The sequence below is a fragment of the Etheostoma cragini genome, chromosome 20, assembly GCF_013103735.1.
Source record: "Etheostoma cragini isolate CJK2018 chromosome 20, CSU_Ecrag_1.0, whole genome shotgun sequence".
Taxonomy (NCBI): domain Eukaryota; kingdom Metazoa; phylum Chordata; class Actinopteri; order Perciformes; family Percidae; genus Etheostoma; species Etheostoma cragini.
The window spans coordinates 9,711,438-9,723,308 of record NC_048426.1 but is presented as its reverse complement, the minus strand read 5'-3'; the positions used below and the strand labels follow the sequence as shown (position 1 = coordinate 9,723,308).

Below are 11,871 nucleotides of genomic sequence, written 5' to 3'. Positions count from 1 at the left end.
CTGCAATTGACTGATCGTCTGTAACGCCGTTATATTTTGGCTACCAGATGGTGAAATTAATTTAAAATACTGTGAATAAATGCTTTACAGTCTGCAGTCGACTTTTTGTCTATTATGTTGGATGGTGAGACTAGACTAGATGTTATTATGCATAGGATATACAGTATTTTTGTCAGCCTAAAGTCATGATTAAATCAATTTGAATTAAAATAAAGATGGTTAGATACTTCTCTGATTGTCATCGACAGTTACTGTTTTCTTGACAACAACGCCTCCTGGTGTCTTTAAAGGGAATCAAATCGGCCAACACTACCACATCAGTTTGAAGATGGCGGAGGGTGAACTGAACGTGGACAGCCTCATCTCTCGGCTCCTGGAAGGTGAACAATTTCAATACAGTCTCTAACGTTAGACGGGTTTACCTGTTTATGTTCATTAAGCCTGGTTTGATTTGTATTGTGGAACTACCGCGGTTGCGTCTCATAACGCAGGAAATTGAAACGATGTTATCCCCGGCTAGCTCTGGCTAACGGTTAGCTAGCTGTCCGTGTTTATAAACACTGCCAGCGGTGAACGCCTACGTTTCTACGTTTTCGCGGTATTTGTTACGTTACTCTTGCCAAGTAACTTTGTTATGTCGCGGTTTTTACTTTAGTATGTAATTAGCCTTTGTGCCTGAGCCTTTTTTTTGCTGTGTTCTAGCATTTATTGTCCAATTGATGTAGCTAGTTACGTTACGGGGTATGTATCTAGAAGGAAGGGCTGGGACGTTTGTCCTGTGCGTTACAACAATAAAAGACATCCCAGAATCATTTGTCATGGCTCTGACGGTTGTAACTGTTATGGACATTATTACTAAGTAAGATAGTTTTTTTTATGTGTCAATCAAAGGCATGAATACCGATTTTCACCAGCACCTCTGCCCTTGACACGGTTACGTTTTGCCCCGTATCCACGGTGCTCTAAGTTGTTATGATATAGCTAGCTACTGTTCGTTATCTATGTATGTCACATTGAAAATGGGGAATATTTTGACTGATTGGTTAAATCTATAGAAATAGGCCTACGTTAACAATAATATATGGACCACCCTTTCATCTAATATTGGATGCCCGTATTACTACACCATAGACTGACTAATTAGAGTTGTGAGGTAGTTTGCTTTTTGTGAAGTAATTTTAACTTTTTTGTATCACTCCTGGGTTTGTAGGTGTCTTGCTGTGATTCAGTGCACTCCTGCGCATAAGGTCATGAGCACACATTTCCTTGAAATGCCTATCTGTGTTAGTATAAGGTACAGGTGGCAAAACACGTATTGCAACGTTCCTGCTTTCTTACTTGGTAAATAAAGGACATTTTGAGTTGTGTTTTAAGACCAGGTTTTGGCAGAGAGAGGGATGTGCAAAAATACTTTTATGTTGGCCATCTAATCAAGAGAAGGCAGGGAGTTTTCTGTTCCCCTGTGATATATCCTTTGAGTCTGACCAGACCACTAAGGCAAAATCAGCTGTCCTTGGCATACTTTCCATCAGTATCTGTGACTCTGTTGGAGGCGATGAGACATCAGCATGCCAGTGTTGAAATGCTAAGATTTGTTATTTATAGAAAATGCTGGGACACGCCATTACACTGCAGCTGGCTTGTGTTTTTCTCGATTTCATTTTATGTTGGCATTCCTACCCAAATAGTGAAATGAATTAAAAAAACAAATAACATATCACTGCTTCACATCCTGTCATCAACTTCTTCTCTATTTTCTGCTCGTGAAGCTCTTTTTTTTTTCTCAGCTGTAGGGCTTGTTAATTCTTCACACACTGTGTTTATTTGTTTCTCAGCTTGGACTGCAGTGACTTGTTGATTGGGTTCATATTTCAAATATAAGTTGGACTTGGCGTTGGTCGTAAGTATTCAGATTTGCCGGGATCTTGTTGGCGCAAGATGCTGATTGTTTTTTCATGCTGTTAAATAAAGTCACTACACGTGACTAATTGATTTGATGATATTGTTTCATAGGCTTCTTACATAATAGTTTAGCTTTGTCATTAATGGCGTGAACTCACACACATATTTAATGATTAGGATAAATGGACGTTATGAATTGCATCCTTTTGGGATTTTCTGTACTGCAGATAAGAAATGTCTCCTAGTAAAATGTCGCAGCCAGTATGGAACTCAGCTTCTTGGTGACTATGACTGGGGTGTGGATTTTGTTTACTAAATTACTCTGGATCAGTCCAGGTCTTTGGACTGAAAACCAAGAACATATGCTCAATGTGTACTGGTACTAGCTAAGAAAATGCACCCTTTAACTTAGCAGAAACCAAAGCCAGGCTTTCAAATTGGCTTGTACCTTTCATTAATCCAGGTTCCTATTTTCCCAGTGTGTGTCTGTTTTGAGAAAGCGAGTATTCAATGCTTTTGAATCTGTCTTTTTTTATTTAATGAATACATTATGATTGGAAGCTGGAACAAAGCCAGCTTTGGTCTTAAACACGTACACATATTTTTGTTGATATTTCTAATGTTCAGCACAGACTTACCATAACAAGAGACTGATAATTTGGAAGGTCTTTAGTCCGTATTTTGCATCTCAACATCACATAATAGCTTTTTGTATGTTTTGCTGTCTGAGAAAATCCGGTTTTGAGGAACAGCCAAGTGGCGGTGAGAGTGCTTATTCATTGGAATTAAAACTTCAGAAACCCTTTGGGGCTGCCTTTATCTCACCCAGTAAGAGTGTTCACCCCATGTATGCTGAGACCTGTTGCGGCCCGGGTTCAAATCCAACTTGCAGCCCTTTGCTGTGTGTCAACCCCCATCTCTCTCCCCCTTTCATGTCTATCCACTGTAACTTAAATAAATGGAAAAGCCCCAAAAAATAATCTTAAAAAAACAACAACTTAAGAAACACTGAGCTGCTTTCTCCAGACTCTTGTACAGTCACACTGAGACAAACGGTGATTTGGGTTATGATGGTTGCAAATCCTTGTCATTGCTTTATTGTATCCTTTTGGCCCTCAGTGTTCTTAAGAACGTAATCTTTTTTTAAATTTCGAGTTTGCAGAAGTGCGAACAGTAAAAGTTCAGTGTTAAAGCCGGGGAGGCTAAGCATCCAAGCTTAATTCGCTGAGCTATAATGAGGCCAGGCCGTTGAGTGAAGAGTCCTTTTTCTGTAATGTTATGCTTCACACTGTGCATGGTGCGTGGATGTGAAGCACTGCACATACAGTCGATGGATGATAAAGATGGTGTAAAGCAACACTTGATTAAGGCTGGTGGAACCCTAGAATAGCGTTTGGCCCTCAGATTCACCATCTGTGAGAAGCTATATTCCTCTGGTTCTCTCACTTATCTCCGATTTGTTTGGATGACATTACTAATAACACGTTGACAGTAAGGTAGTATGAGTAAGTAGCATGTGAGTAAGTAACTAGGATGTGAATGCACACATATTCGTTATGTATGCACACAAAAAATGCATGCCCTAAACTTAGGGAAATGCTCCCATAGGGAAATGATGCCATACATCAGTTAATCCATTTTGAATTGCTCCTTGTTTTGTCATTCTATAATTAGTCATCCAAACAAAAAGGCAAATAGAAAAAAAGTGTTCCTCTCTCACTAACGCACATTTGTTTTGCTAGGCTATTAGCTTTAGTGGGCGTCTAGCTAGAAGGCACCATACCAAAATGGTTCATTATTACATAATTCTTCAGTAATGGATTTGTTCATCACTTTTGTTTCCATTGCCAATGGTTCATCTTTACATAATGCTTTTATTTGCTTTGTGTGACGCCACACTGAGACAGAATCGAAGATGGCTATTTAAGTGCTGTCCAGTTACTATTTACTCTGTTAATACAGTGACAGAGCACAAGTAGTTAATGATAGCAATAATAACTGTATGTACCTTTTCAAAACAAAGTTGCAAAGTGCTTTACAGTTAAAACAAAAGTAAAGAAAATCCCCCGAAATATGAAAAAAGAAATTAAATAAATACAAAAAATACGATCAGTTAAGAAAAATGGGGTGAAATAAAATTGAGTTCCAAAAAGAGGATACTGAGTTTTCCCAGAGGATCTCAAGCAGCGATCAGGCTAAAGTTAGCAGATCACAGATCTAGGCAAGAGCCAGGCCATTCAAGGCTTTAAAAACAAGCATTACAGTCTTAATCAGTCAGTCAAATCTTTTACCAAACAGCACAAATAGATAAAATGCAGACTGTTGAAACTAGATGGAACTTAAAATAACTTGCCTTACACAAGCCACAAGGTACCGTTCCAACTGCTATTTCCTGGTAGTAATGGTAGTAATATAGTGACACAGCACACTTATCAAACACTGCACTAACCATGCAAATATATAATATCCAGGCTTTTAAAACTAAATGGAACTTCACTCAAGTCTTATGCAGACCACTAGATACCATAGCAGGGAAGCTGTTTTTATCTATAATCTCACTTTTCATACCTCTGATTATTTCAACTGCTGAGTGTAGCCAATGTTTGCAATTTTCTCTCTTCTTTTCATTATTGTAAGATGAATCTGCTCCCAAAGCTGTGGCCAAACGCCACAAAGTAGGCTTAAGCTAACAGTGCAACTACACGGCCAATAAGCCCACACCAGTACTGAAGATGCAGGCTGCTAAGGGCTCATAGTCCAAGCACTGGGTTTCTTAAGTGTGTCAGTGATGCTAACAGATGTTGACAGCACTGACATTGACTTTTCTCTCCTCTCCAGTACGGGGATGTCGCCCAGGGAAGATAGTCCAGATGACAGAGGCAGAGGTGCGAGGTCTCTGCATCAAATCCAGGGAGATCTTCCTCAGCCAGCCCATCCTTCTGGAGCTTGAGGCACCCCTGAAGATCTGTGGTCAGTGTTGTACATTTCTGGACTTGTTTTAGGCCACTTTCTTACAACCTCATGTTTTTCACTCTCTCATAACCTGCTGTACTGTGCAACATACTGTAACACTACTATGACATTTCCTCTAAAGCATGTCTGAACTAAAAGGTTTACTTATGTAACCAGGGCGAAAAACACTGCCTCAGCTCAGCCTGGGTCATATATTAAGGCGTGCGTGTGCGTGTGCGTGTGCGTGTGCGTGTGCGTGTGCGTGTGTGTGTGTGTGTGTGTGTGTGTGTGTGTGTGTGTGTGTTTTTTTACATAAAGGGGAATTGGACAGGCAAATGTATAGTTTGTGTAGCTCTGTCTTACACACTTAATATGGACAGACTGAAGGAGAGCAAAGCAGTGCACATTTGCAGGTGAACTCCCTCTCAGCATTTGAAATTCTACCACTATCACAATCTCTAGCTGGCTCCTGCCCATCTCTGTTGGCACACTGCCACATGCTTTATCTCTTCCCTCCAGTGTAGCGCGGCAACAGCAAACAATTCAGAACTGTCTAATATATGTGCCAGTCCTTAATACAGAACACAAGCTCACATATAAGCTCAGGACTACACACAGTTCATTTGTGGCTGTACTTATATCAGTTTCCTCCCACACACATTGGCTTTGAGTTTGTTGTTGTGTAGGCCTAATACTGTGTCAACCTCAGATGGCAGCTTTTGGATTTCAAGTGATAAAAGTGATAATGGGAAGCAGTAATTTGATTAAGTCCAATCAATATTGTTCCTTGTCAAATTGAGGGTTGAGACAATGATTTTATCCAAATGTCTGCCTTTATACACATATACCTAACCCTGACACATAAAATATGCATGAGTTTAAGGTAGTGTTATTAGTTTCCTTGTTGCTCCTTTACGTTCTTTGTTTGTTTTGAACCCTTATCGCCAGACTATTTACTTGCCTTTAACCCATGGCTGTGACGTCTTTCAGAGCACCAGCACTGAATATAAAAACCAAACAGTGATTGCCTTTAATTATTAACTAGGGCCACATGGATCAGGTTGTGCACTTACTCTTTCCCTCACATGGTAACTGTAATCCCAATGGCATATTTTAGCCCAAACCGGCAGCTTTTACTCTGTTTGGCATTTATTTAAACAGAATAATATAAAACTGGATTTCTTTACCACAATGTTGTTGACAGCGTTGTTTCTTGTGCAGTGACACGGGTGATAATAATCAAATCCTATGTGTGAGAATGTGTTAAATTTGCTGTAGAAAGAACACAAGCATGCATGCTATGTTTATATTTGGATGTGTAAAAGCTATTGTCTTCTATTTTCATGCGTTTTCCCATAACTTTTGTGTTTTTATATATATGCTTTGGATAATTGAAATGAATACCAATATCGCAATGTTCATGCTTATTATTGCAATATCACATTTGGTCAATATCGTGCAACCCTATCAAGAAGTCTCTTATTTTAAAGTTAATGATATAATAGATAAATAGAGCACCTTTTAAGTACATTTGAGCAGAATATCCAAGGCAGCCTGTATTCATGTCTCACACTGAAGTAATTAGTGTTAATTTTTAACATTCCATCACATTCCGTTAAATCAGGACTCTCACACTCTAAGTAGGTGTTGTTATTGTATATTTTGTTTATGTTTGACAAGTGTATCATAAGTATTTATGAGGAGATTGTTTTTTAAATTTCAAATAGCGCTTGAAATAATAATGGATAAATATTTTGTTAGGTAGTATTTTTTTCTTTTTTTTTTCTTTAGGTGTAAAGTAGATCTTTTGTTTGAATATGATTTTAATGCAAGTGTCACGCCATCTAGAACAGCAAAGACAGACTATATTACAGGTATGGGCTGGTAACTGTGTTTGTTGTTTTTCATCTTAACCTAACCCTGTACCACAGATGGGCTGTACCACAGATGGGCTGTACCACACATGGGCTGTACCACACATGGGCTGTACCACACATGGGCTGCATACGTGGGAGTCGTAAGATGCACTGCTGCATCCTATTGTTGTAGGGTTCTATTATCACCATAGCTTTCTTGTTTTCTGAGACAAATCATGCTGATTTGTAACACTGACCTCAGGTCTAGCACTCCTTTTTTTTTTTTTTTTTTTTTTTTTCAACTCTCAGCCTTTTGCTCTGCTTTTTACACCGTAAATCTCTGTGCTGCTATTCTCGGACTGTTTTGACACTGCAGAGGCAGTGCTGAGTAAATAATTCACTGTCCTCCTACAATTCCTTGTGAGAGGGCAGGCGGAGGGGGGTGCGCGGGAGCCCCATAGAAAGCCAGTCTTGGTGAACAAAATATGCAATCAGTCATGCAGCAACTCTTGTGAGTGTTTGGAGTTGAGATAACTAACCTTATGGGTCTTTCTGGCTACATTTTCAAACAGACAGACAATTAAATGGTGGTAGTTTATCCAGTTTTTACTGTAGAGCTACAGCTCAGCTGAAGTTAAACCTGCTCTAACAAAGTTCACTCCCCTCCAACTGTATCTGAATAATGTACGAAACAAAAGTGAAATCTTTTTAAGTTTCTGAATAGCTGTTGCTAGACTGAATTCTTGCCTTAAATGTGTGAGAAAAGGGTGCAGTTTTAGGAAAATGTGGAAAAGTAGTAATGGTTCTAATTAATATGAATGATTTTTTTAAAAGAAAAGAAAAAAAACTTGGATAATACCAGTATTGAAAAGTCAAAGTTGTGGTAATTTGTGTTTTTGTAAAAGCTGATGCTAAACTGAATTGCTGGCTTTAATTTGGATGAAGAAGTAGCTGAAAGAGTAATAAGTTGTCTCAGAAGGTGTAAACAATACCAGTGTCACTGTTGCAACTGGTATAAATCCTATAATATTTATCATCTATAAAATGGAAATCTTGTAAAATACTTGACACATGGACCCCTACTTTCCACCTACTGTCCCATAAGTAGTTAAAACTCAAAAATAGCGTTTGTAAATAACAACTAAAGTCATATTTAAGACATTTTTAAAAAAAAGCTTTCTTGATATCATACTGACAGCTTGTAACCTGAACTATGTTGCTGGAGCACTGCATTAATACTTTGACTTGTTTCATCAAAGTTTTGAAATTGTATTATTAATATAAAGGATTGTGAAGTTGTTAATATTACCAGCACTTGCATCAGAACTCTAGATGGCAAGCTGGGGCTGCGTGTCCAGGGCAAAGAAAATGATTGATGATGAAACATAAACCACCCAGCTAATCACAACATGAGCACCGGGTATAAGACAATGCTAGACTTCAAACATCAGAACTCTTCCTTTAATCATTCACATGCAAGCGAAAAGTGTGTGTTTGCATGCCATCCTAAGACACATGCAAAAATAAGTATAGGCCTGCTGCCACAAAGGTTAGATGCCAGTCATGGTTTGGGTTTTGGTGCCTAGATCACTGTCGGACACCATGGAATAGAAACAAATCGTGCCAGCCATTCTTATGATATAAAGTTATAAGTTTTGGTGGTCATTTTAATCTCAAGGCCGAACTCTGCACGGCTGAACAAGGCCTACTATTTCATTTTAATTTGTATTTGGTGCCATCTTGTAATGAAACATTGCCAAATAAAGAGTGTGGCACATTAATTTACTTTCTGTTTTGGTCACAATAAAGACTGTTATTATTGTCCTTGTCTTTCCGTAATGCTCTCTACAGTCATCTGTGTCTGAAGAACTTAGCCTAAATTAGAGCAGCTCTTAAATTGGTGATAGAGGATATAAAAGGAAGCAGGTCTTGGCTTGGTGATGAAGTGGATCTCCCCTGCAGAGATCCTGTGCGTTGGTAAGAGCTGCTCCAGCACATCACTGCCTGACTGATATCAAAGAGAGACAAGTTTGACCCTGAATCCATGGAGAGTTGTTCAAATTGAATTTAGTTGGTGTGGATATGTGTATGCGTGTCCTGTGTTTTGGTGATTAACCTGGATTGTCAGCATTCTCTCCTGCTGTTGCTCATTTCCCATGGGCCATGGCCTTGATCTGGTGGCAGTTGGAATGGCTCATTTTAGGTGTGTATGCTTGCTGCTGTGGTTCCACTAAAGCATAGGCCCAGTCATATATCCCCACTAACCTACATGTCTGGCTGTGTTTTGAAAATCAAATCAAACCCGCATTTGCTCTGAAGGTGTTCTAGCATGTTTTCAAGATTTCTAAGTCTTATTGTTTGTTCCACAAACTTCATCACCAGTGTTTTTGATAATCTCCTCCCTTTCGCTCCATTTTCTTTATTTCTTTATTCTTTGAATGTTTGTTTTTTTCTTTCTATAAGTAGTTATCTCTGTAATCAGTGTAAGTTAAGCACTAGGGCCCGGGGTGTGACAATTTTTTTTTAATCAAATCTTTTCCTTAGAATCGTATATATTTATTTTATTTTTTTGCTGAAATATTGTATTTACCAGTGATTCACCTAAATATTGTCTTTTTATACGATTCCGCAAACAGCGACTACATCATATCTGTTTCCAGCTAAACGACTGCAAAAAAATAAACGTTATGTATTTCTTTACAAATGAATTAATTGTTAGACTGGCATGTGATTAGACAGTTTTTACAGTTTTTAGAAATGGCTGAAGATATATTGTCTCTAGAAGTGTATTATTCAACTTTTGTTTTTGTTAAAGTAGGGAGAAAAAAAATCTCTACTTAATACTATCAAATCGCAATAGAAATCGAACTGGCAGTAATTTTTGTTGAACTCTTTGTTCACTCAAGCCTCTATTCTTCTGTTTAGAGTATGTATATATTGTGTGAGTGTGTATATATTAGTGTGTGTATATTTTTGTTTTGGTTGTTTTGTCTGGAAGCACAGTGTGAGCAACGATCCTCCTAAGAAAAATTCCTTGGATGTGTCCTCATACCTGGCAAATAAAGCTGATTCTAAATCTGATGTATCTTGAAAGAATCCAATTGGGACAAGAGCATATGGTCCCAGCCCTATTAAGCACCCTGTCCTCGTGACTGCATACTAAATGGTCAAACTAACACCCTTGTCTCCTACCCGCTTTTTTAGGTGATATCCATGGGCAATACACAGATCTACTGAGGCTGTTTGAGTATGGTGGTTTCCCTCCAGAGGCAAACTACCTGTTCCTGGGCGACTACGTGGACAGAGGGAAACAGTCCCTGGAAACCATCTGCCTTCTGTTGGCCTACAAGATTAAATACCCAGAGAACTTTTTCCTGCTCAGGGGCAACCATGAGTGTGCTTCCATCAACCGCATCTACGGCTTCTACGATGAGTGTGAGTTGAAGTTAACTCCCCCTGGACACACATACTCCAACAGCCCTGAAGCACTTATATAATTTGGTTTTGTTAATGTGTGTTTGTGTGCTCCACCAGGCAAGCGCAGGTTCAACATTAAGTTGTGGAAGACCTTCACCGACTGTTTTAACTGCCTCCCCATAGCTGCTATCATTGATGAGAAGATCTTCTGCTGCCATGGAGGTAAAGGATAAGATGAGATATGAAGCCTTTAATGTCATAATATCACAATGAGTACAAGAGAACAAAATTGTAAGAAAAATGTTGGCATGTATTTTCTTTCCTCCTCCCAAATGTAAACCAGAACTTTTAGTTGGCCACGTTTCAAAATAAAATCTTGGTAATTTCAAAGAAATGTAACCTCTTTATTTTCTATTTTAGGGTTATCGCCTGATTTGCAGTCAATGGAGCAGATTCGCAGGATCATGAGACCAACAGACGTGCCTGATACAGGTACTGTATTTATGTGATTGCACGTACTTTTAAGCTCACACTCGTACATGTTTTCCTTACTGAATGACTATTACATCGGTAGATCTTCTGTGTTGCGTCAGCAAAGTCAGCTGGATCTTTAGCACATTTGTGCCCCCGTTGCCTGTCTATGCTCTCCCTTCAGCTCTTTAATCTCCTTCTCTCCGTGTGTGTCTCAGGCCTGCTGTGTGACCTGTTGTGGTCAGACCCAGATAAGGATGTACAAGGTTGGGGAGAGAATGACCGCGGGGTCTCCTTCACTTTCGGAGCAGACGTGGTCAGCAAGTTCTTAAACCGCCACGACCTGGACCTCATCTGCAGAGCCCACCAGGTAATTATGAGGGGAATGAAGGTAGAGAGCCAGGATGTGGAATGGGATTGCAGGAAGTGTATGGCAAGCACATTGGTCTTGTTTTTTTTAGGAGACTTAAGATTGGTTGGCCGTGCACTTTATTGATAGCTGACCTCAATTTGTTTGTGTCTTCGGCACAAGTAATTACTGGGTCTGATTCAAAGACACAGACACAAGAGCTATACCACATATTAATAGACCTTGTGTAGCCAAGTGTATGTCTTTTTACCCCCCATTCATTGTAACTTTACTTTAGCTCTCAGTTCTTATCTATTCATGTTTTTCCTAATGTAAAATATTATTACACAGAGAAAGAGAACCATTTGCAGTTAAGGCCCTAGTATCAGGTACGTTCACCTGATAGATGACTAAAATCAATTGATTGTCAACATTGGAATGCAAAACCTTTCTGTTATACTTTAGATGTTTTGGCTTCGCTTTTAGCGTTTCATATTGATTGAGGTGTAGGTGGTTGAAGATCTGTTTGTTGTTATTGATCGCTGTAGGCGGTGGGATAATGTCATGTGTCTTCTAACAGGTTGTGGAGGATGGATATGAGTTTTTTGCCAAACGCCAACTGGTCACACTTTTCTCTGCTCCAAACTACTGCGGGGAGTTTGACAATGCAGGCGGCATGATGAGTGTTGATGAATCCCTCATGTGCTCCTTCCAGGTAGTCTAAAATTATTAGGGACACATGTACATTTTTGCTTTCGATAACGTTATCTCGAAAACACTCACACATGCATCTTTTCTCTGTGTGTGTCTGTGTTCATGTTTCTTTATTCAAAGATCCTAAAGCCCTCAGAGAAGAAAGCCAAGTATCAGTATGGTGGTGTAAATTCTGGTCGGCCGGTCACCCCACCCCGCACCACCCAAGCC

At 39.3% G+C, this 11,871-nt stretch overlaps 1 protein-coding gene across 1 annotated transcript; it reads left to right on the top strand.

Annotated features, from left to right (window-relative positions):
* Positions 1-119: 119 nt before the first annotated feature.
* On the top strand, positions 120-11,871 carry LOC117936151 (serine/threonine-protein phosphatase PP1-beta catalytic subunit-like; the record flags this gene model as incomplete). Its single annotated transcript, XM_034858972.1, has 8 exons — positions 120-380; positions 4,741-4,872; positions 9,915-10,145; positions 10,245-10,349; positions 10,548-10,619; positions 10,817-10,968; positions 11,528-11,662; positions 11,782-11,871. Coding segments are annotated over exons 1-8 (969 nt in total), but the record flags the coding sequence as incomplete, so codon positions are not given.